The 25,506-nt window shown below is 35.4% G+C and overlaps 1 protein-coding gene across 3 annotated transcripts in view; it reads right to left on the bottom strand.

The window, feature by feature from the left end:
* KCNH7 (potassium voltage-gated channel subfamily H member 7) overlaps positions 1-25,506 on the bottom strand; it is a 250,019-nt gene that overhangs the window by 84,730 nt on the left and 139,783 nt on the right. For 2 of the 3 annotated variants that reach the window (XM_087733494.1, XM_087733495.1), the window contains exons 3-4: positions 14,135-14,290; positions 5,947-5,979 (exon numbers count right to left, since the gene is read on the bottom strand). In XM_087733494.1, coding sequence (XP_087589620.1) covers positions 5,947-5,979; positions 14,135-14,290 — 189 coding nt within the window. The remainder of the gene's footprint in view (positions 1-5,946; positions 5,980-14,134; positions 14,291-25,506) is intronic. The other variant, XM_087733496.1, reaches the window with a different exon arrangement.

Below are 25,506 nucleotides of genomic sequence, written 5' to 3'. Positions count from 1 at the left end.
GTTTTAATCGCCAGCATTTGTAGCTAGCTAATGTTCATTAATATTTAGCACTGAAATTTATCATCCCAAACTGAAATGTTTTGAAATAGTCTTTCATTGATGACTATGCCCAACAGCAAGTGTAGAACAACTGATGGCACAGCTTAACCATTTAATGTGTTAAAATGAATGTCCTATATATATAGTATTGAATTTATTCTAGAGAAATGAAGGTGAGAGTGCCCTGCTCTTCTTAAAGCAGAACCTGCCTAAGAGCTACAGTTACTATACTAGATGACATCACAGGTCCATCTAGCACATTGTTGGACCTCTGATATTTTCCAGTAGTGGATACATGGAGAAGGAGTTTAAGAACCACTACATTGTGTTATTTCTCCCAGTAAATTTACTCAGTTTCTGGCTATCCGCAGTTCAGAAACTTTCTCAGCCAGAGGCTGTGTTCAAATCACAAGCTGAACACTTGGTGTACCCTTCTTCCATGATTTTGTCTCAGTGCTTTTGAAACACAGTTATGCTTTGATCTGCAAAGCATCCTATAGGAAACAGTTCCATAATTTTAGCATACCTTTGTGAAAAAGTACTTCTTGCTTGTTATAAACCTGTTGCCTTGGGGAGGGTGCTAGTTCTTATGGTATGAAAAATAGCTAATAATTACTCCCTTTTTATAGTCTCAATAATGTTTATAGCTTTTCATACATCTGTCACATTCCCCTTTGTATACCTCGTTTCCAAGCTGAAGAATGCTAGTGTAGCTGTATTGTGTACCTCTGATCATCCTTCTTGCTCTTCTCAGTTCCTTTTCATTTCTAATGTGATCATTTTTGACAGTGGCCTGAGCTACTCTCAGACTCAGGGATCAATGTAGTGACAAGATGGCTTTTTGTTTTGATCTTAGTTCCTTTCCTTGTAATTCCTAATATTTGATTGCCTTTTTGAGTTATTTTCCTAGCCTGTGCTAATTTAAGATATTTTCATAACAGCTGAGAGATTTCTTTCTTGATTGGTAACAGATAATTTAGTCTCTATTATTATGCCTGTAAAAAATTTTGTTTGCTGTTCTATCACTCAGCCACTCAGTAATACAGGATATGTCTGTAAATCTCATATCATATTCTGAATAATTTTGTGACATCTGCAAACATTCTCACCTCGCTGTTTGCACCTTTTTCATCCAAGTCATTGAAAATGTATTAAATAATAAAGAACCTGTGAGACTCTACTGATAACATCTTAGTATTTAGAAATCTGGTCATTTATTTCCACCCTTTTTTTGCTACTTTAAAATATAAATCCATGCAACAATCTTCCTTTTTTTCCTTGACAATTTCTGAAAAAGCTTGTTGAATTCCAAATATTTAGCATTGAATCTATTACTTTAATGCATATATGCACACAACAGTACAGTAGCAGAAATCTCTGTTACATAAAACCAGAGTAATGCATGTTTTAAACAGCAGCTAGAGGTGCCAATTTTCAATCTGCACAGTGATATTTAGCAGAGTGCACCTTGGGAACATGCATATTTCTTCTAATTTACTAAGTATACTTGAACAAATTGCTTACAGTTGAAATTAGTGAAGTACATAAAAATTTATTTTATTATTTTTAAGTGCCTGTAGAATTGAGTTGTAAAGCAGTTTATAAATCAATTTTGAAAGATTATTGCATCAAAAGTGAAAAAAATACTATAATTGTTTTTTCATCAATTACATTAAACTTCTTAAAAATACCATTCATAAGGTTTTCTGGCATTAGACACTGTTAAAGGCTTTTTGCTGGCACTCTATTTTAGTCATATTCATGGTGGTGCAGATGGTCTTTTCTGCTTCACCAAGTTAATATGACCATGTTATACTGCATTACTGATTTAGCTGTCTAACTGCAGTTCAGCTGGAAAGAATACTCAGTGAGAATTTGGCTTCTTGCTAAGACTCTTGGGCATGAAATGGAAAACTTAAATGAGTAGCTTTTTGCTATTCTTCTATAAACTGTAGTAAATGGTCTCAGAGTTTAAATCCCTATTTCCTACTTTTTAATTTGAATATTCTTTAGAGGAGGAGTATTGTTATTCCTCATCAGTGTATAGATAATGAGCTATATGATGTGTTGGACATTTAGCGCTCTCCTGCAGTACTGCAGCTAAAGCTGTTAGGAGGCCCATTCAGAATTTGTCTAGTTTACATTACATTTCCTTGCTCGGCTCAGTAATAATACAATTTGTCATGAAGCAAAATTCATGGCCCCAGGCCCACTGTCCCAGTATAGACTAGAAGGGTCAGTGAAAGCTTTCCTGGCATACATCCTGACGGGGTAAAATCTTTTGTTTGAAAGTGGACAACCCCTGCTTTGTGTAGGTATGATGTCAGAGCAGATTTATCTTGGCTTACAATACTAGAACATTTTTGAGATGCAACTAGCTATTTACTATAAATACATAGATAATGTTACATTAAAATCCTTATGTTTTAATGAAGTTGAAGACTAGATTGCCAAGTTCTTCTTAATGCTGAGTCAGAGATTTGTATAATTGTGGCTTGCTAAGAGCAATTGAGGAAAGCAGTTGAGTCTGAGTCACAATTCCAGGCTTATATTCCACCTCCTCCTTTCAAACCTTGCTTCACTGAATAAGTAATTTGCAAATGAGTTAATCTGTTGGTTGCATTTATTCTCTGTGCCATCTCAGCTAACCCTTAGAGTTTCTAAATAGCAGAACTCAGTCCAAAAATACACTGCAGATAAGAAAGGACATTTCTAAGCTGTTCACAGATGTAGTTATCTCCAAAGTCGCAAATTAAAATTGACTTTTCTTGCCTTCTGAAAGCCTTTTTAAATTCTGTCTCATATTTTGGGAGATCAAAAGATAAGATATTTAGAATTCATAGAAATAAAATGTTTTGGTTAATAATTTTGTGAAAAAAAGTATAGGAAAAAAGCCTATCTTGATAAGAAAAATTAATAGCCTTGCTTTTACATAAGTATTGAAATGGGAAATGTTAACATTAATGGAAAATTGCAATTCTTAAACACTAAATACCATCATATAGAATTTGGGGGGGGGGGGGGGGAGAATATGAAAATTGGTTCCAAAAAGATCTTATTAACGGTGACGACCACGGCTACAAATTTCCTGCTCCATCAATACAAATTTAATTTTGAAAATGGGGTATTCCAGCAAAAACATATCTGAATAAGGATTTCTTAGTAACCCAATACACTTGTGTGGCAAGTAATTCCCCTAGCTGTTCTGTGCAAGCATTCTGTAAGAAGGAAGGGAAATGATATTCGGCCTGAATATTGCCTTGCTGCAGTGAAGGTACTCCTCAAACTTCTAGTGGTGAAAATGTATACTTAGATACTAGACACAGTGGCAAAGTCAGAGAAACACCTACAACTGAGAAAGCTTTACTTTCACTACAATTTCTTTAGTGGTTTTAGTATTACTGGTAGATGCTATGATGTGATGCAAAGTCTGTTTAGCCCATGTCTATGCACATGGGATTCCTGTTCTACCCTGAGCACTGCAGAAGGGTAGCCCTAAGAGATAGCAGCTGGGAGGTCATGATGACTCCTCGAAGAATTGCCCAGTCAGTTTTTGTAGCATCTCTAGTAGCATTGTTACTTTCATGCTCATGCAGAAACCAGTATCTGAAGCTGCTTTCAGATAAGTCATCCAAAGGGAAAAGAAGTGGTAGCTGGTCTCAGGCTCCCTAGCTGGGAGCTAAATTTAGTCTATTAAACTTTCAACCTTCTCTGGATTTAGACTGTCCAAAATCAAATCAAAGGAGCTCAAATGCACAAAAAGTTTGCACAAGATGAATTAAGTAACGTGTAGAAACTGTCCCAACTGCTTCCTGGTATGACGTACCACCTGTCCTAGGCTGAGAGCTAAATCAAACTCTGAGCTGCCCATGTTTCAGTACAACCTGTTAATCGTGGTACAGTGTTGAAGAAAATCAAGTCTTGCATAGTTTTATCATAGCGGATGACTGGTCTAGCTATAATATGAAACATCTTGTTTTTTCAGTATATAAGGTTAAAGAACACAACATACATATCCACAAAGATCAACCTATTCTAAAGAGAGAGAGATTTCCTTGACAAGGGCAGATCGATTATGACAGACTATCCTCCAGACCATGGGTTAATTCAACAATACTTTTGTTCTGAAACTTCCCCAAACAATGACCAAAATTACTTTTGCAAAAGGAGCACAAGTCAGCTCTTTGTTGAAAAATTTTCTGATAATTGAATGCCTACTGTCAAGGAATTTTCAGGATCTAGGGTATCAGAAATACAGACACTGGCAATTATTGAATTGCTGCTCAAAGGCTTGGAAATACCATCTAACAACTCATGCAACAGACTGAAGGAAACAATTGCTTTTGAGAAATGGAATCCCTAAACATTGACAGTCTAAAATAGCAGCAAATACTTGAATGTACTCTATGCAAACACTGAGGCATGTGATGCTGCCTTATTTTTGGTCTGGGCTCAGCAGGCCTTAGGACAGAGAATTAGAGCAAGAGCCAATTAAGTTTTTTCTCAGTTCTTTTCCCCCAAATGTAGAGAAGCATAGAAAAGTGGCTCATTTTCTTGCTCTGCTCATTAAATAATCTTCATTTCTTTTCAGGCAGGAAAAGGAATGCATATCCAATTATTAACTTTAGAAGCTTAAATATGTAATTCTCAGGTACTGCATACACACAGGTTTTTTTTATCCTCTGGTATGGTCTACTTTAATTTTGGCACTTCAGTTCTTTTAGTTTTCTCTAAAATTTAAGATTGCACTTGAGTTCTATCAGTATTAGTAACAGCAATATTCTTTATGTTCCCTTGTAAGTGAGAAAGTTGTTTTATCGCTGTGCTGGTGATGGCACATTTTTGTCTTCAGGCTATACTTCTCCTAAAAAGTACTATTGAGAATGGCTAAGAGAATAATATGGTTCCAGATCCTCCTGTCTACACATAGGCCTCTGAGGTAGCCTGTCAAAACATGAAAGGAAGGGAATGAAGTCTCTGGCTACATGTAGGGCTATGCTGTGTGTGGTTGACCAGTGAATTTAGTCTGAACAATGTTCTCAAGGTCACCCTCAAAAGACAGAATGGTTATATCCTTGGATGTTAATATGAACCTGTACATTTACCTGTCTGGTTTTCTTCCCATTTGTTGATAGAGATGCCATTTTATTAGATCTTGTTCATTATGTTAAGATTATAGGAGTTACAGTGTTTTTGTGAAAAAGCCATAAGAAAAAATAATTTTTGGTCCTTTCAGAAGGAGATTTTACATCTTGCATTTTTATTTCTTAGACATAATTAAAAGTGGAAAAGAAGGAAAAAGTAAATAACTGCAATTAAACAAAATAGCAAGCATCACAACAAATTTTATATGCAAAGAATTTGTGAACTAGCACAATATTTTGCTGTCTTGCTGAGAATATGGTGGGGTTTTCTGTAGCTGGAAAAAAGAATTCATTCCATCTATTAAATCAAGTTCTCAAGAAATTCTTGACCCTTCATCACCTTGGTTGCCAAACTTCATAGAATAAAAAATATTGCTTTTGTCTGAGACAAGAAACCTGAAGAAGTTCTCTTTATGTTTTAACACTGAATTTATATACCGCTAACAAATTCTGCAGTGTGTTTTTTCTCATATATTGATTGAAATTTTTATATGCTCTGCATACAAGAAGCTTCAGTGGTAATAAGCTGAAAATTATCAGTACATTTGGATTTTATATGTCATATAATTATACTAAATTTAATAGTTTAGCTGTTATATCTATAGTTTTGGAGAAATAAGTATTCAGAGAGTGGGAGCAAGAGCCATATTTTGACTTGCACTCTTCTAGAATTACATAAAATGTAATGAGATCTTGAAATAATAGAACCAGAACAAAGCAATAAAAGGACTTTAGTAGATAGAATTTTAGAAGATAGATTTACCTGAAGAAGAGCCACTCGAAAGGTTGTTACCATCTGAAATACAATTAAACTAGATTTACAAAAAGCTTTAGCTTAAAAAGAAACAGGTTCAAAAAAATAAACAGACTATTAAGAAAAGAAGGTAGAATATCAAATTTTCACACATTTTAGAAGCAAATTCGTGCAGCCTGAATTAATATACAATATATGTAATCTGCCAAAGAATTGTTCTAAAAGTACATTGCCTTTTTATTTGGAAAATTTAAGAACTGTTCCATTAAGAAGTGCTTTGATAATTACTAAGTTTGTTGCATAGATAAATATATGTTTCCAATTACCAAGTTTTAAAGTTGGCTAATGGTTCAGCCAGAAAACTACAGTAGGTGCATCCAGACTAACATGCTATTTCTCATGAAATGGAACCTCTTCTAATTTCTTAGTGATGATTTCTTTGCTAGGAAGTGCCAGTTTTGTTTGGAAGAAACTTACTGAAAAGTTGAAGAATTCATAATCTCCTTAGGAAGAATAGGATTTATTCACTGACACTTGTTCAGAGTATGATCTTAGAGAAATTTCATATTCCTGGCAGGGCTCACTTATTTCATGTCTTCATGGGAAGAACTCCTCATACTATGTGTCTTTTTGCCAATTGCTTTCAGGTCTTTGAAATGCCCAACTTGCCTGGGTGCTATGCTCCTTAATATAGTCAGGTAATAATGACAGGATTCTATGCCTGAGAAGTAAGACACAGTGGTGGTAAACCCCCTTATTTTTATCTATAGATCTATTTTGTTTTCTTACCTTAAAAGAATGTCTACTCCATGTTGAATAATATAAATAACAAAACATATTCATTTTGACCAGTGTCCATCTGAAAGCTTCTCAAATCCATTTAAATTTTTTTTTCTGCTATCTAGTAGAGTCCTCTTCGTCTAAGCCTGAGATACCCTGATAATTTTGAATTCTCCTTCTTCAAGGTTAAAATCTCTAATTCACTTTAACAAATGCACAGATGTGTTAAGTTCTCTGTGCTAGTTCTTATTATGAATAATAGAGACATATGTCTTTCTCTTCCATCAGAGAATGATGCAAAACTCACTGCCTTTGTACCTTCCTGAGGGTATGGATTATAATGTGGGATGACTTTGCAAAATCATTATCCTAGCCTTCAAGTAACCTCACAAGAACCCACCTGTTTTAAATGTCCTGAAAAGAACAAATAGACAGGAGACCTGTTAAAAATGAATAAAAATATAGGACTGGAAGAAACTTCCTGGATCTAGTTTGATCCAAGAATCCTTTTCATACTCACTTCTCATACTTACTATGTGTTTATTTAAATAGCAAAAGGAAAATTTGCAGGGTCTCTGCACAGGCAGTGGGTTGTCAGCTTGTGTTCCTTTTCTTGTCCAGTGTGCACAAGTCACCTCCACTGAAAGCTACTGAAAGCTGTGTCATTCCCTCTTTTTGGTTTGTAATCTCTTTAAGCAGAGATTGCCTTTTTTTATTGCATGTTTGTACAAGATTTAGCACAATAGCTCTGTGATTCTAGCTGGGAGAGGCTGTAGTGCAAACAGCTAATTACAGTGGCTAGAATCCAGGGAGGCTTCCCTTCTAATCTGAGCCCCAACAGTAGCCATCATGAGGAAACAAAATATAGCCAGCCCACTTGTATTTCTCTGTCTGTAAAAGAAGACTAATAGAATTTATTTATCTTAATGGCTTTTCTGTTAATCAGGCAGTTGGGTATTTGTGGAGCACGGAAGGTAAAAGTACCAGAGGTCCTTCTGCCTTTTACTGTTGATTGCTGTTGGGCTGTATTCCTTTGCTAAGAGTTCAACACTCTCTCAGTTCACCTAACATTCACTGTAATTTACCTTGGAGACAAATACACATATTGACACTGGGGTTGTCAGAACTATGCTGCTGGTTGGCTAGATAGAAACTTTTGTCCTCCTGAAAACAATTTTTCTTGACTAGCCCTGACTTATGATGAATTTGCTCCCAGTGGTGCAGCTAAAAATAAGACCCTGGACAAATTTCTCATTACATTTTGGGCAAAGTCAGGGGGTTACTATTGCTTATATGTGCCATGTTCTATGTGGCAAACTTGTATTCATCAAATGGTATACAATTTTTCATGACAGTGTTGTTGCCTAGGTATGTTTAGAAAAAAATATATGCTTGCCTCTCACTAAACTGCTATGCTTACTTATATAGCAAAGTGCTCTGCACAGAGGAAAACAAATACCATTTTGTGAGTTAACTTTTTGACTTAAAGGAAAGGCCTGATTTGAATTTCAGTTGTGCTTGTTTTATTTGTAACGTCAGTGGATGCAGCGATCTCTACTCCTGAGATGTATCTCCACTGCTAGGACCAGGATAGAGCCACACTTGGTGAAGTGTAAACACCTTGAAGGATCTCTTTGCTTGAAAGGTTTTCTGATTATGGTTTTAGCTGTTTTAAGAATATTATTAGCCTGTTCATTTTCTCTGAACCTTATTCAAAAAGTATACATTTATTGAATGTATAAGAGATCCTCTCATTTCCCTTAGAGGAAGAAACCCAAGAAATTATTCCAGGGTGTCTTTAATAGGCTTATAGATTTTGAAGTGATAAAATGATAAGACAATCCTCAGATATCCCTTTTCAGCAGAATGCAATTATGTGCTTAATCAAATCACTTTCTGGGCTTTCTCCCATGAGGTAATGAGGTAATGTGTTTGGGAACCAGTATTAGCTTATAGGTTAGTACTTCTAGCTAGTCAAAACGTTTTGAAGTTAAATGAATAAAACTTGTGACAAAGTTATGTCATCTGACTTTTAGCCTACATATTAATAGGAGTTTTGCTTTAGAAAGGACTGGAATAAAGATTAGAAAAAGCACTTATAGGTCAGTAAAAAAGCAGAAGATGAAGACAACTCAGAATTAAAGTTCTGAGAAGTTTTTCTCAACTTGTGCATATGTGTACATTACAATCCCACAAATGGTCTACTTTGAGTAGAAAAATTATAGCTACATTCTTCATATCAAAGTCAGTGTCCTCAAATGTATGACCTTCTGTCAGTGTGAAACGGCTGCTGATTTTCTCTGTGTCCATTCTGTGTCATGATTGATTTTGATATTTTGCAGTTACTAGCTTTACGGATGCAAAATATTTGACAGCTTTGAAGAACAGAATCAGTTGCCAGGAGCAAATATTAATTCATGACACCAGTTCTTTAAATTTCTGTAAAAATTCCTCATTAAATTGGTGGAGTGGATGAACATGCCAGATTGGAATGTTTGACAGATTTGGGAATAAAATTGGGCACTTATGTTCCCTTTCCTCAACAGATGATTTAAAAGCCATATTTATATACAGAAGTTATAGTAGCTTAACACACTTCTATAAGGAGTTTAATGAAGTCTGATAAAGAGTTTAATGAAGTATATACAACACACTGTACAGGAATTCTTATCTCATCTTATTTTGGTTAACAACTGTTACTAGTAGACAAATGTAAATGATAATTTAAGTGTTCACACAGTTTTCTTGCTAAAGTGGTATAAAATCACATCCGTTCTTAATGTAGTTCTTTGTAGAAAATCTACAGAAAGCTTTTTTTTCTTTTACAGTGAGTCTAACAGGAGCAGTTCTCTTTTTCTAAAAGCGTCTTGCTAAATATCCATTATTTATGCATTATTTCAGTTGAAGTTGAAAATTTCATACAACTTTGTCAAATGATTAGAATTGTGAAAATTTATGAACAACACTTTTGGGAATAATTTTTTATCATCGTAGTGACAATCAAGAAAATGTTAGTGTCTTATCAGATGTGACAGAGAACAGCCCATAGGAAATATTACAGTACGAGTAAAAACAATTTTTACGGATTATGTATCTCCAAACTTTTGATCTTAACACTTTAATATGCTAAACAAATATCAAATATTTCACTTAAAGAGCAGGTATTTATATCTTCAAACATTTCACAGATAAAGTGAAATGGGGTAAAGTTATTAAGTGTTTTTATCTTTGGGTATAGAAGTTAATTTCTGGAATTATAAAACATTTACATGATCTAAGAAAAGGCAAACCAGAAAGAAAACAAACTTATTAGAAAAGACTTGAAGTAAGAATGAATAGAATTCCCATATCTGGAAATGAGAAAAAATTTAGAAAGAGTGATTGGATGATGAATGGACATCTGCAGCAGAAATCACTTTCTGTAAGTCTCACTTTAAGTGCACATGGTACAAATACATCCTTACTGGAAAGGAGGATGTTACCCAGTCATGGAATAAATGCTTACAGAAGAAATTTCCTCACCTTTCCGTATATAAAGACGGGACAGTTATAATATTAAATAAATTTGGTTAGAAGTTTAAACAAAAAGATATGAAAAATGGTTTAGGATATTTTTTTTTCCCTGAAAGGAGAGAGTTATGTATGAACACAGACTTCCCTTGTGTTACTAGTGAAATGGCATATACTGAAAAATAGAATTGTGGCAAAACACAAAAGCAATGAAACAGAAAAGCGTGAAAACTCAGTTGGCTGTGATTTAGTAGTTCTTTACAGATTTGATGCATGCTAGGATTTTCCACAATTTAGCTATTTGATTATACAAACACTGGTCAGGCTGTCATAGAGAACTGATGATAAATTCTTGCAAGGAAGAATAAAGGGAACAAAAGGATCAGCTGTAAGGATTTGTACACTGCTATTGTGAAGCCAGTATCTTCACTTTTCGCATTACTGCCTATTCAGCTTTTTGCTGCATATGAGATAGGAAGTCTTGAGCACCAGACTAGAAAAAAATTCTATTTAAACACAAATGTGGTCATCAAACTACTGGCAACATACCATATTTTTTTAATAATCTGTTATTATTGTAATCTGCCAAGCCCAATGCTGAGTCAGAACCTAGCTGTGTTAGCCATCATAATGGCACATAACAAAAGAGAGGATCCCTGTCCCAAAGAGCTTACAAACACTATTTAAAGTATCTGCCAGTATTCAGCTGGTAATTTTTTGTTTTCCTGCCTATCCAGAACTAAATGTAGTCTCTGAGCTCAACCTAGCAAATGTCCCTTGCCTTCCATAGGTCTCTCAGCCTTTTAACAGATTGGAATCCCTCTTTTGTATTAGAGCCTTTGAAAACAGAACTCACTGTGTGTATGGCATGGAATGCTTTTTTCTTACATTGTGTTAGATTTCAGTCATGAGGAGCACGGTGGTAAGCGGTCTTGTTCAAAACTGTTGGCTGCAGCTAGCAGGATAGATGCTTTTAGAAAAAAGAAAGGTTTTTCAAAGTTACACTTGATAAATTTGATGTCAACTCATAATAAATCAATTAGAGGAAGAATGATAGTATGGAAGAGTTATCTTATTTTCTAGGGTCAGGAAAATAACTGTAATCTTTTTGTTTCCTATTCACTTTTAGTTCTCCTCTCCTGCAACCTGACTCAGTCATTTTTATTTGCTCTCATGTTGAAAAGACATTCTAGTATGAGAAAACTCAATCTAAGGAGCTCTGGAAAGAAATCTCTCATGATCTGTGTACTTCTGGGTAGTAGATGCTAATGCAATCTGAAATCTTTTGTCTTTTGTCATTAGCTGTTGCTTATCTTGGTTGTTTGTCAGAGATGTATTGCACTTGTTATATGGCTGGTTCCCTCTCTATTTTTATTCTCTAAATTGGTTGCTGGATTTGAAGGGATTTTGTTTCTTTGCAATTTTTTTTTTTTTTTGGAACTAGTACCCATTACTGTCGATTTTGTGTGTGATCCGATGAAAACAGAGGACCTGCTTTACCTGTTGATGTATGTTCTAAATAGAGTGAGATAATGAAAAATTAACTTCCTCCTAGAGAATCTGCTGTTTGCCTTTCTTATGGTGGGAACATGACTTAAAAAAGATGTTTTTACTGGTAAACAATCCACCTTTTTTTGTGACTTATTTTGTTGCCCATGGGTCTCTTTCTGCCTTTTCTAAATGTCAAGGCTTTTGTTTGTTTTAATTCAAATCCACCACGGGCCTGTACACAATATCTTGCCATTATTTCTGGATGTTTTGCACAGGTTGGCCTCTTTCTCGAGAATTCTCTCTGCCAAGAGGAATTTTTGGCTATATGTAGCATATTTTGTATCACCATTCCTCCCATCCTGCCCACATAAGTCTGCTCTGAAACCACAAGCAACTAGGTAGGAGTAAGAGCAGCCATGTGCGTGCTCTAGTTTCTGCCAGTTTCTGGCATCTGGCTGTACCCACTAGCAGGAAAATGGTTCAAGTCACCTTTCTTTGCCTTCTTTTGCACTTTGATCTTTCTCTATTATTTACTGAGCTTGGAGCCCCAACCTATTCATTTTTCAAGAGCTCTCAGCAAGGAAATCCCCTGTGTATGTCAGGCATAGCTACTGTAAAACAAGAGAAGGATGTTTTGACTAAATGCTTTTTTTGCGGTTGTCCTCTTTAGCGGCTTTTCACTTTAAAATACGGCAAGTGACAACACTTGAAAATGTACAGTGATATATCGCAGACAGCAGAACAAAAAGCTCTTTTTCAAGACATGAACCTCGCCCCCCCCCCCCCCCCCCGAATTGGTAGTTTACCTTCTATTTTCTCAGTAAAACCATATTAAGCATAGACCAGCTGAACAATTTTATTTATGTTATAAAATTGTTTTTTAAAATCAGGAAGTGTTCAAAATTCACAAAATCATGGCATCCTGAAATAAAAACATAATATGAGTGGAGTTTACTTGATGTAAGTTTTATGATTTTTTTTCTGATGCAATTTTATTATTTTTTCTGATACCCCTTGATGGGATTTTTACCATAACATTACTAGAAAGAGAAAAATGTTTTCATGCTATCTCAAGAAAAATGAAAAATACTGCTGTATTGGTTATTCAAAAAACCCCTGCAAAACAGAATAAGAAAAGCAAGTATAAAAGCACAAGATTTTAAATATGTATTGTAAAGAATATTTTAAAAGGCTCCTTTAAAAACATGTGATATTTGGTGAATAATAATTATTAAGTCTAGGTTCCGAAGAATGGCAAAGACTGCTTTTATCAGAAGGAACCTGGTAATGCTGTTATATGTACAGCTACAGGCCTGCTCCTTACAATCTTCTCAACATAACTAGCAGAAAAAATAATACAGCATGTCATCACTTCAGGTAGTACACAGTGCTTACATTGGGAAAGTTCTCCCCTCACTTCTTGCAGTGAAGATTGCACTGGTCTTTGTCTCCTATCTAGAGAAAGCTGAAGTGTTGATTTAACAATCAGAAAACTTAGGTTTCAGGTCCCTTTATCGTACTAACATTAAAGATTATTAAACTGTGAAAAGGTATTTTCCAACTGTTGCTGAGCCAGCCGGGGGGAGTTTTAACGTTCACTGTTACAGCACTGCTGTGCTTTACTAAGAGCTTGTACAAATGGGGATATGTTCTGGGAAATCTTGTAGTAAGAGCAGATTACGTGAGTGCAGATGCAAAGCAGAAGGATCATGTGCTGTTGCTGCACAGAGTGAAGGTCAGCAAAAGAGCACACGTTCTGCAGATAGTGGGACAGAAAGCTACACAGTCTAGCTGTATGAGAAGTGGACTTTTGTTTTGTGTAGAGTTTTCTGATTTTGACATTACTTATGTTCCAGAGTGGAATGAAAACACATGAATTTTCTGTATATCCAAAAAAATCCATATCCTTCAAGCCCATTTAAATACTTCAATTTGATAAAATCAGGATGTTTAATTATGTTTTAACTTTTTTTTTCTTGTTTTGTATTTTGTAGTCTAATTTAATCAAACCTTCCAGGAACTATTTTTTAGTTGGAAAAGAAAATAGAAATATTAAATTTTGAATAGGCTAAGGTGAAATATTTGGGCTGTATCATAATGCTTTTTTTGCAGATTTCCGTTCATAATCAGTTTTTGTCAAGGGTAATGCACTTCTGTGAAATGTTTTACTTCTAATGAATTTATATTTCCTAGCAGTACTCACAAGATCCACGCTGTTAATACTACCAAAGATCTGATAGATTATCTTGCCAACTTTATAACAGGTTTGCTACATTTAACTTCTTATTGTTTTGAATTCTATCTTAAACGAGTCAGGCAATGGGGACTGCATAATTTCTTTGGTATTATTGCCCAGGTTAATTACTCTCCCAGCTAAGAGTAGAGGTAAGCAGAGAACTTTCATTGAGTAACTTACGATTTACAAGTTTGGATGGCAATATTGGCTTGCACTTCTCGGGAGATGCGACATTCTCTTCATCTGTTACATACTCAAAGTTAATAATAAACATCATTGCTACTCCCTCTTGATTTTTCACTGGGATTATGTGGGTGTTGCAAATGAAGGTAGATCCTGCAGATGGAGAAAAAAAATACACAAATGAAAGGAAGCTTCACTATTTTTTCACTCCAGCAATTCCAGTTACACCAACAGATAGTGAAGAATATTTCTTTGAATTTAATGATTGAACATCAAACACACTATTCTTTAATTTAAACAGGAACATTTTCATAGAAAGAAATATATCTTTTGATAATTTATTAGATTATTACCTCTTCCAGAAGATATCTCCTTTAAAATGTCAATTTTACTTTTTGCTTTTTATTCACTGGAAGTACCTACATAGACCGACTTGCGATATGGAAACATTTAGCACCAGAAGTAGCAATGCGAACGCTGTTCCAACCACAACACTAGCAAAGAAAGCAGAACCCCATTCTTCTAAATGTCAAACATTCTTCAAGCTTTTGGTTCTATTACAACAGGATGAATCATGCATTAAATATTTATGGGTGCAAATATATCACTATTCTTATTTTAGCTCTCAATCTCTTAAGGGCTGTATAATGTTGTTTAGGTTTTTGTTAAAAATTATATTTGTTATCTGATCCTATGGGGTTTCATATTCTATCACAAAAAACTTCTAAACTGTTGTAATAATTTTCAATAATTTTCAGAAGTATTTGACTTAACTGTTTTATACAATTTGAAGTATGAATTTAAAAGTACCCTAGTTTTCATATATATGGAACATACCCAGCTTATACTGAAATGAACAGACGGTGTAATTTCTCAACACCTCTGGTACTCAGGGTGTTCTTGTTCAAATGCCCAATTACAGATTTAAAGAATTCTTTGTGTTAATTCTTCCACTATAACTTAAGACGTTTCAGTTGACAAGGTCATTAGTTTTGATTTAATTCCTTCTATTAACCCAGCAAAATATAGTGGTTCCAAAAATAATGTGATTGCTGTAAGCAATACAATAATGTGCTAAAGCTTCACACAGACTCAACTGTGAGATGGTGTCTTTCCATGATAACTAGGGACTGGTTTAATGTACATCATCTGCAATTTATGCATTCAAATGCAGTAATCACTGAAACTTGACAGGGTGTGCAATTTGACAAAACCAGATCCTGATCTGGGTTACACAATAATAATTTTTTTTTTTTCCATTGAGGAGAGAGAGTAAAGATTTATATCATAACAAGATCAGATTCTGGCTCCTCATATTTAATGTAGTACTTGCTATAATGTGGTATATATGGCAGTTCGAGCTATGTATAAAATTGACATGCTGGCCTTTCAAGTTTTGCAGCTGTACTTTCAATCCATTTACTAAAACAGTTAAGCTGTGGCACTTGCCACAGTCGCCATGGTTACAAGCTCAATGACTTTAGTAAACAGAAAATAAGCAATTTAAGACTGTTCCATTAGAGCTAAAAATAGAAGTGCTGCAGGCCAAGTATTGCAACATAGACTGGATAAACAGAGGGTCTGAAGAGAATTTAGAAATAATCTTTGTGTTTTTAGCTAACTAATAAAAATAAGAATGGAATCTAAACAGTCAAAATGATATTTATTGATTTGCTGGGAAGAAAGTACTTACTATTTCATGATATAGACTATGTTTTGACATGCAGATTTATAGGTTGAGCAGATAACCCCCAATCGGACACCTTTAGCACAAAGGACTGGAGGTGGGGCCAGGCTGAGGCAGGCATGGCTTTGAAGAACACTGAACTCCAGTGGATCAAATGTTTATCAGTTTTTGCAAACAAGGATGACAAGGAGCCTCAGATTTCTTTAAAAACTTTCCTGCTTTTGAAGGCAAGGGTGTTTCAGCTTTTGAAATGCATCCCACAGTGCTAAGTAATGACACTATCTCCCGTTTATGTAGAACATTCTGCTCTCAAGCATTTATAAACCTAATTTGTACTGGAGCTAGGGATTCGCATATCTGGGGAGATGCAGAAGCTGTTTAAAGTCTACCGCTTAAGAACATGGCAAAAAGAGCACAGGGTTAAAAATTTTAGCTGTATGTAGAAATATTTTGGGAACAAAAAATGGGAAAGATTCATATCTAGTATAATTCGGCATAGTTCCTTTGAAGACCAGTTGCACCAGCAGTGCAATTCATTAGTCTGAAGTTTTTCCAAGACACCTGGGCTTTTTAAGAGGCATAGAATATTTACTTTGTGCGAAAGACTGGAATTGGAATTCTGCAACTTAGCCAAAATACAATGCCTGCTGCAGTCACTGTTAGTGTTTGTCTTTAGTACAGAAACTGTTATCTGCTATACACTTATCAGTATCTATATCTCTATTGAAATGGCAATAAGGAAATACAAAATAACAAGGAAGAACCTAGTGTGACTGAAAAATAAGAGTTGGGTACAAAGAAAGAATACTAGCAAATTCAAAAGATAAGTTTTGAGTTGTTGGAGTTGATGGCAATAAAGAAATATTGAGAAGTAGCTTGTTTATAAACAATCTTATTCAGTATTTGCACTCTGGCATTCCACTGCTCTTCCTTGCACTCAGCATGTTTTCCCTGTTTTGTCTCTGTACTGACTATTTTGAGACTAAGAAATGCTTCTGATGAGCAGTAAAAATTGTAATGAAGTTTCTGGAATTTGCATTTCTCATCTAACGGCACAGGGCAAGTGGATGATATAATCAGAATAATTATGGAAATTATACCTTTATAATTAATAGATACACTATCCAGCAATATATCTGGATTTTCTAAAGATTACTATTGAGGAGTAATCATGAAATATACCTGTTGTGCTCTCTTGTTATCATCGCTGGAGGTGATAAAGAGGAAAAGCTGGATATTTTCTTGTCAACTTGAATTCCATGATTATAAGGGCTTTTTTTTTCTTTTGTCTATGGCATTTTAAAGCCCACTCTTTCATCTAGTTAAATTAGTGGCAAAATATGCATATATGAGGAAAAGATTCTGCTCTCCTATATGCTGTGTTACGCTGTATCATTCTGTAGTTATGTATTCAACAGTATGATATCACAAGATCAGACAGGCTGGTGTGAAACAAATAACTGCCAAAATGTATAGATAAGTGGCAATAAATATTTAAGAAATAAAGATTTAGCATATATTAGGATTACATAAGTATATATTGCACCATTTGAGAAATTCTGGTGAAGCAAAGCCTATTTAAATATCCGGCTGCATAGTGTTTAAAGTTGACTTGCTTCATGAGAGCAGTACAAAGCAGGCACATCAAACAAATTAATCTGCTTCATAAAATCTATTTACCTTTCCAGTGATTTTCTATAGAAGATTTTAGGACAGATTTTTATCAAGCTGCATCTTCTAGGTACAACTGCAATCATTTATTTGAATTGTAATAGCTCTGTTTATAAGCAATTGGGAGAGGACAATACAACTAGCACAACAGTGAAGGCATTCCAAATTACAAGAGCCTCCATTCTCATATGCAAAACTCTGACAAGCAAATTTTGAAAAATGACACATCCCAAGCAACTATTTTGATTCAGCCTTCCTGGGAACAAAATTTTCACAGGCCATTACATATGCCAAGCTCAAAGGATCTCTGAAAAATGAGACACTGTGGCATTTAGGTAATTGTCCTAATTCTGCAGAAGCCCCACGTTTCACACGGGAACCCTTGAAAATCCATTGTGGTTCTACAGGATGGCTCTGCAGCCCTGTTGCCCTGAATGTCTGGTAGTTGCTATCTACATGTCATCATTAAAAAATTCAGACTCCCCCACCTCAGTACAAATTTGAGGACTGCCTTCACTGGGGCTGAGACTGGTTCCAACATATTTTGGAACCGATCTTGGCTCCCTGTGCCAAAGCATTTATGACTTCTGAGATATTTTTTGTTACTAGAGCTGCTGTGGACAACTGACTAAGGCTACAGAAAGAAAGATGTTGAGTATGTCCTCTGTGTGCATATATAAATTTCTGGACAGGTTGACCTCATACAAGAGTTTTTTAGGATTATGATAATTTTTTACTGATGCAACCTACAAGTAGTCCAGTGTAGGTATCTGTACAATTCATAGCCACTTCTGCTCATTTAAAATTGAAGATGTGACAGAATAAATCAAAACAGAACAAAGGAAGAGCCAGCCTACTAGAACAAGACCAAAGACAGTTAAAAATTAGAGGCAGAGATACTGTACATCTTTCCAGAGCTAGACAGTGCTGTAATATAGGGACAAGAGAAGGAAGATGGGTATTCTTTGCACTTTTATTAAATAATCAGCATGTTTATTTTGGAAATAACTACCCTCCGCTTCCCCCAATATGATTCACATTTTGTCATCAAAACAAACTTAAAGCATATTAGTTACAAATGTAGTTTATACCTTACATTTTAATTTAAAATCTTAAACTAACGATTATAGTAGAAATGCAACTAAATACTTTTCATATTAAATTGTGTACTAAGCTTATTCTTAACTCTATCAGCTTTTTACTGAAAAGGAGCACAGAAAAGTCTGCATAGTTCCCATTTTTTATTAATGAGGTGAAATATGTATTGTTTCCATAGGTTTATTTTTTACCAGTTACTCTGACAGTATTAGAGTCTGATCACTGTTATACTAAGTAGAAACTTCATATTCCTCTGTTAAGAAAGAGTTGACTTCCATAAATACAAAGAACAAAGAACATCATGTAATAAAACATAATCAATGGCATTTTGTTATCTTGTGTTCATATTTACAGCCTTATTTGTCCTTTCATCACAGCATGGCTCATGGAGATTGCCCAATATTAATAAGAACTTTTTTGGGGAAAGAAAAGAGAGATAATCTGAAGGAGAAATAATGTGGAAGGTCAGAAGACCTTCTCTTGACTTTGCCCATCCTTCATGGAGTCTGTCTTTGGGATGAGAAGCTAAGGCATGGCTTTCTACTAACTCCTTAACTCCCCAAATCCAGTAGTCTTTTCCTCCCTAACGGACAAAAGAAACATCTCTCTCTACTTCTTCCAGATTGGGGCAGGTCTCGGAAAGTTGGTTACTCTGTTTATTCAGGGCCAGGGCAATACTTGTCCAGGCAGAAAGTAAAAATGAAATGAAATGTATGCTCTAGTCTTGGGAAAGGAAAGACTGTCCTGCTTTGTATGGGCATTCAGGAAGGCTGAGGCTACGGTTTTGTCCACCATGCCCAGCATGGCAAATACAAGCAGTAACAAGCCCCTCAGGAGCACATAAAATGCTGATAACTCAAGTCTTACTCTCTGGCCCAGACTGCTGTTCATAATCTTTTTTGTTGCCAAATGCTGGCAGATAAAGGACATGGACATGCCCCTTATATGGACCAGTGTGGTAGGGTCACAGGGACAGTGAGGTAGATGAGTTAGATGGAACGCAAGGTGGGAAGGGGGATACTAAATCTTGTGAAATAAGGCTCTCTTGCACACTGCTGATAAGACTTTTGCATTCTTGAAATGCCCTAAGGATAAGCAGAATACCCATACTTGAAGCAGCTTCTGGAATTGTGTTGCTCCATATCTACTTTCAGCCAAACTTTAAAAAAAGAAATGGAAGCAAGCCAAAATTTTTTTTCTATATGTTGTCAAGATTCTGGTAACAAGCAGGTTAAAACCTTTTAGCAAGCAAGTACTCTCATCAAGCTGTGAATGGTGCAGAAGAATGACACCTGAAAATGACTGGTTGTAATTTACTAATGAGACCAGTAAAGCAAAGCACCTTGTATCCTTGAAGGGTTAGAAACAAAGAAAAAGAAATTGGAAGAAAAACAGTACCCAGTGAATATTTGCTCTACCTTGTGTGATTTCTGTGAGTTATCACTGAGCTAAGTCCTCTTCTTTTATGCTTGAGATTCAGAAGCCTATTTACCTCCGTTCTGAGGTCTGCTCTAAGCAAACAGGGTACTTTAGTTGAGCTTTTGTTGGCATTTAGGGACAAGTGCACTGGGGATGTGTATTGAATATTCAAGTGAAAGCCAGTTTGTCAAATATTGAGGGATGACGTGTATTGTGATGTGGGGACTCACCATGACCAATCAAGGGCTGAAAATCTATTCCTTTGTGTTTCTATTCACGCACAAGCCAGGAATAATGCAGCATGTCACAGGGAATCTTGTTTTCAGTGGACTTACTGGAAGGGTTTGCTTTCTTTCTCAAATCATACTAAGAACTCTATTCCGGTAGTGTTAAGTTGAAAATAGTCATGTGAAGATCCTGCAGAATTTCACATGATGTTATGTTAAAGGGCTCCAAATGCCTTTGCAAGCCCATTTCTGTGTCAATTGAAACTATTTACTAACAGATTTTCACAGCTTAGTCTGCTTGTTTATATAATAAAAATGAGTGGAAGAGTGACTGAATCTGTCCTGCGAAAATTGTCCAGCTCTTAGTGATGTAGAATCAGATCACTGGAGGCAGATACCACATAGCTACTTGCTCATTCCAGGAACAACCACATGAAAGAAATATCAGACAAGTATTTCCGTCTGTTTTTACCTGCAGCTCTTTGCATTTATTCAGATCTTTGGAGACATGTGAACTGAAAGACCCTACTTAAATTTTGTCAAAACTTTGGCTCTAAACGAAAGAATCATCCTTCGATGTTCCTTCCCTCCCCGCCCCCCATTTGTTATGTAGCTGCACACATGAGGAATAGGAGGAAACTCGATGCTAAAACTACAGATGATAATATTTGTACCCATAAAGAGCATCTATTCCAGGAATCCCAGGCTGCATTGCAAACGTTGCCTGTTGCTGCCCTTCAAAGTGCGCAGGTATTATTTTACTTTCTTCTAAAGGTGGTAGGACTGAGGCATAAAAAGAAAAGTGTTTTATCCAAAGCTGCGTCAAAAATGAATGAGGAAACTAAGGGTAACACAAAGAAACTCTTGATCCCATTTTTACAATTGAATTAGTAGATAACAACCCCACACTATTAAAATGCGTCTAGTATATTTCCACACTGATGGGTTGTACAATTCTCTTTATATTTTACCTGTGCTGTGTCTTTACATCACCATTTTCCAATTCCATCTGACTGAAAACAAGCTACCTTGTGTGGCTGGAATGGGGAATTCACAAGCTTTGCATTAAACATACTGCAGATGTATCTGTACGACTGTCTCTTTTAAAAGATTCATTGCAGAGAAAACTAAAAATAGATGGCAGGTTGAAATGTATTATATCCCTTTTCAATTGAATAGCTATTTTTAAGGGGGATGGGTAAAGACAAGAAGAGTATATTTTGCTGATTTTTGTTAGGGAGCTTACAGTGATTAAATGGGACCTGTTCTCTTTGACATTTCACTCCACCCTCCATATCAAATAGGTATTCATTCTGTCACTGAAATGGTTACTGATACTAAGATTTGATTTATAGGACTGATGTAGGTTTTGTGAGGTATTAACTTCCAGTGTTTAGAGGTGAGGGAAGAATTTTTAAGCTAGCAAACTAAGAAAAAAATTACCCTCTGGAGGCTGTGGACAAGTTCATTATTAGGCTGGCCTATATAAATATCTCATTTTCTCTCCCTTTAATCCCATTTATAGTATAATTTAATAGCTAGATAAATACTGTTCAACTGCTCACTCCAGCATTTCTAATGCTACTGCATTGACAAAATTATTGCTAACCTCCTAATTATAATATCTGCACCTACACTAATAGAGCTATGGTGATTAATTGTAGTGCTGAACACATTTTGTATGGGAGGACAGTTTCCTAGTGCTTCGTTGTTTAAGCATATATAAATGTGTACAGAAGCTATAAAGCAATTAAATATTTGGCAAGGAAAGAGAAATGAAAAATAAACAAACAGTGATGCTATATGTCTATAGAGAGCAAGAAAAGAGCATAGAGTGAAAAATGTTGAAAACTATTGTACATGGAAGGGTAAAGACTTATTTAGGTTCCAGGCTGCACATAGAATAATTTTTAGGAAACCATAGCTTGTGGAGAAATTGCAAGATAGGCTTTTTTCTTTCTGTCTTGGTTCACCTTAAAACTACATTTGAGTTTTGTCAGAAGGGGTTTCTCTAGAGCACAGACTGAAGTCAGGAGGCCCAGTTCCTACAGTCAGTCTTGAACACTCTCTCAAACTGATCTTTCTCAGAGATACACTGTGGTACATGCATAGTGGGGTGAACGCTGGGTCTGAAATTGTTTTCTGGATGGGTTCTCATTACTGGCAGTTTGCAAAGCTGGTATGTTCAAACATGAGTGTTACTTGGACTCATTTAGGCCCTAAACAGTCTAAAATCTCTATTATACATTGCCTTTTCTTCCAGAAGAATATAGCAAGTAGTGCTGCTTCTGAAAAGCAATGTCTCTGTCTTGTTAATGAGAATATTTCTGTCTCTGCATATGCAGTTAAGTACCTTGTGCCTGGTTCCTTTCACCTATGTAAAGCCTCTGAGCGCACCACACACAGTGTATTACCAGGTGCTAAGCAGTCAGACATGGAAGGTCAGGGCAGATTGCACAGAGGGCGACATCTCTGAAAAAAATTAATTGTTAAGTCTGTAAACTCTTTGCAAGTTGCCTGTTGAAAATCTGGGGAGGATTTTTCTTTCTTTTGTGTTATAGATATTACAGACTATGTGAATGAGGCAAGCCTGATGGTTTTCATCTTTTTTTCTTAGTATAAATGCTTGATTATTTGGACACCTGTAATATAGTTGTAGTGAATGCAAGATACACTACACTTGATGAATTTCATAGCTGAACTTTTTACAGGGAAACATTGCAAGCAACACTGCTATTTTAAAAAGAGAGAAACTGAAATGTTTCACTTAGGCATTTTCAAAATGAAATATTTATTATTTCTAAAGGACAATATTGAAAAGTGATTTTTTTATACATTGCACAAGATCTTCCTGTGAGACAAAATTAATATTTTGAAATGTTAGTTTCACTGAAAATATATTAAAAAATAAATTTCATGATTAACAGTGAATAGAAAATCCATTGTTTGCTCAGCTACGTTATACACTTGAGCTGAGGACATATTAAAATAAAAGGTTTTTGTTAGGTACTAGTATGTGGATACAGTTGAGTAGACTTTTACATCCATTAACAAAAGAGAACCCAGAATGTAACGCCGTAAAACATGGAGCATCCCAATATGTGACAGTAGACAATAAAAAATTACCAATGTCCAATGCTATTGGACATAGATCAGTACCACTTGAGAAGGGTCAGCAATGAAATATCAGATTCTTTCCTGAAGTTGAAGGGGTCAGTGAAAAAAATGTAATAACTTAACCCAAGTAATAATAATGAAGCACTATGAAAATGAGTTTGTTATACTATTTTTTTCAGTTGTATCAACAGGCATTTTTAAATTAGTTTAAGTAGCTTTCATTTATTTTTCAGTCTGTGTCAAGACAGAGAATTTTTAATTAGGAAAGGTCATAGCAGCAGGGATTACATTAATTCAGTGGAATTACATGTAATTAAAATAGTTTTGAAAACAACTGGATTTCATTGTGAAAATGCTTTGACTTTTTTCATTCGCATTTTCAGTAAGCTTATTTAAAGCAAAGCACTCAACAAATACCAGATGTAGAGCTCAAGGTAAAAAACAATGGTAGGATACATATTCTCTCACACTTATTTGACAGAAAAATAAAGAACTACAGAACTTTAGTGTGTGTTTACAAACATTATGTGATGATTTTAAGGTTAAGTATACCTTAAACATAAATAATCTTTATAAAAAACAACTAGCTGATAAATAATGGTTCTAGTTTCTTATTTTTTAGCTAGTTGGCTAAGAGGTAGTATGTATTTAATTGCATGTGCTAAAATGGAAGATGCCTTTTTTCTTTATTTTTTTCCTCTCTCTTTCTTTCTCTCATTCTCTTTCTCTTCCCCGCCCCCCCCCAGCTATTCTTTTCCAGACTCTCATTAGAAGCTATGCACCTCTGGGCATTCAACTGAGAAATGTCTTATTATGTTCATGAGAAAAGGGAGCTCAGGTTTGCTGAATATTGTCCATCTTGCAGAAAAAGTGCAGATTAAGACATTTTTGTGAAAGTAACCTCATTTATTTCCCCAAATTAAACTACATAAACTATTTTAAGAACTAATTGAATAACCTTACAAAGCAGAATGGAAGAAAAAAAAAAGCCAGAACTCCATTTCAGTAATTTGTTTCATTCGTCCAAGGTATTGGTCCAGAATATACTATGAAGTCAAGGAGTGATCCAGATTCTGTTCTCACTTTCTCACTTACACTGTACCATTTCAGGGAGATTGAGGTTTTTTTATGATACAGTTCTTAATAGATATAAAAAAGAAAAAGGCATTAAATGGCCATACAGTATGAAGGGTGATATAGAGAAACAGATCAACAGCAGGTCCCCTGGGGCAAAAGAGAAATGCTGTCATTGCTGCAAACTTTCACAAGCACAATGTGCATCCAGCTCCATTGGCCAAGTGGAAGGAGTAACATTTTCTAAATATAGGTGCCTTTCTCGTGGAAATCATACCCTTGGAAAATCATACTCATAGAAACATACCCTTCCTGATGCTTTATAAGGGAGTTGATCATAAGCAGTTAGAAATACATAAAACCCAAACTTGTAGAAAAAAAAAAAGTCATCATATACAGTGTTAGATGTAAAGTCATAGTGTATGCATTATAGTACTTAACTGTAAGCCAGCAAAATGTGTCTGAACAGACAGACAGAAAACGAAGGATTCTTGTCGTATGAAATAGCCATCATGAGGTCTTGGTAACAAAGACGATGATCTGGAAATCCTCATCAGTGAGAAAGCCAATCCTGAAAACTGATGGGAGTAGTCAAGCTACTGGGAGCATAAAACAAGTAGATGTAACCTCCCAGGACAAACAAAGTAGCTAAAAGAGATGTGGTATTCTGGAGTTCTTGATAACACAAAATTGTGGGATTTTGAATGCATATTAATAAATGTGGTGGGAGGTCTATGTACTGGAGGTTTGTCAAATACACTAGTAAAATATGAAATTTTTGTAAAAAAAAAAAGTTTTCTAATGGAAAGTCTCCATGCCCAACATGATGTATTTTTATTTTAAGATCTTATTAGAATTGATAAATATGAATAACTTACTGGACTAGAAGTTCATGACTGCCCTAGGGGTGGTTTTCATGACCTGATTGCAATCAGTGTAGACAAACAAAGAACAATCCAAAGCAGTAAAATGGTGATTCTTCTAAATGGGTAATTTTCTGTGGTTGAGAAAAATGTAAGTGGAAATAATTGAGAGGAGAAACCAGACAAATATATGAATGAAAATTTGGAATTCTT

Source organism: Nipponia nippon, unplaced genomic scaffold (assembly GCF_047370975.1).
Source record: "Nipponia nippon isolate SJK-2023a ecotype South Korea unplaced genomic scaffold, ASM4737097v1 scaffold_5, whole genome shotgun sequence".
Taxonomy (NCBI): domain Eukaryota; kingdom Metazoa; phylum Chordata; class Aves; order Pelecaniformes; family Threskiornithidae; genus Nipponia; species Nipponia nippon.
The sequence above is the reverse complement of the archived record's forward strand: the minus strand, read 5'-3'. Positions and strand labels throughout refer to the sequence as shown.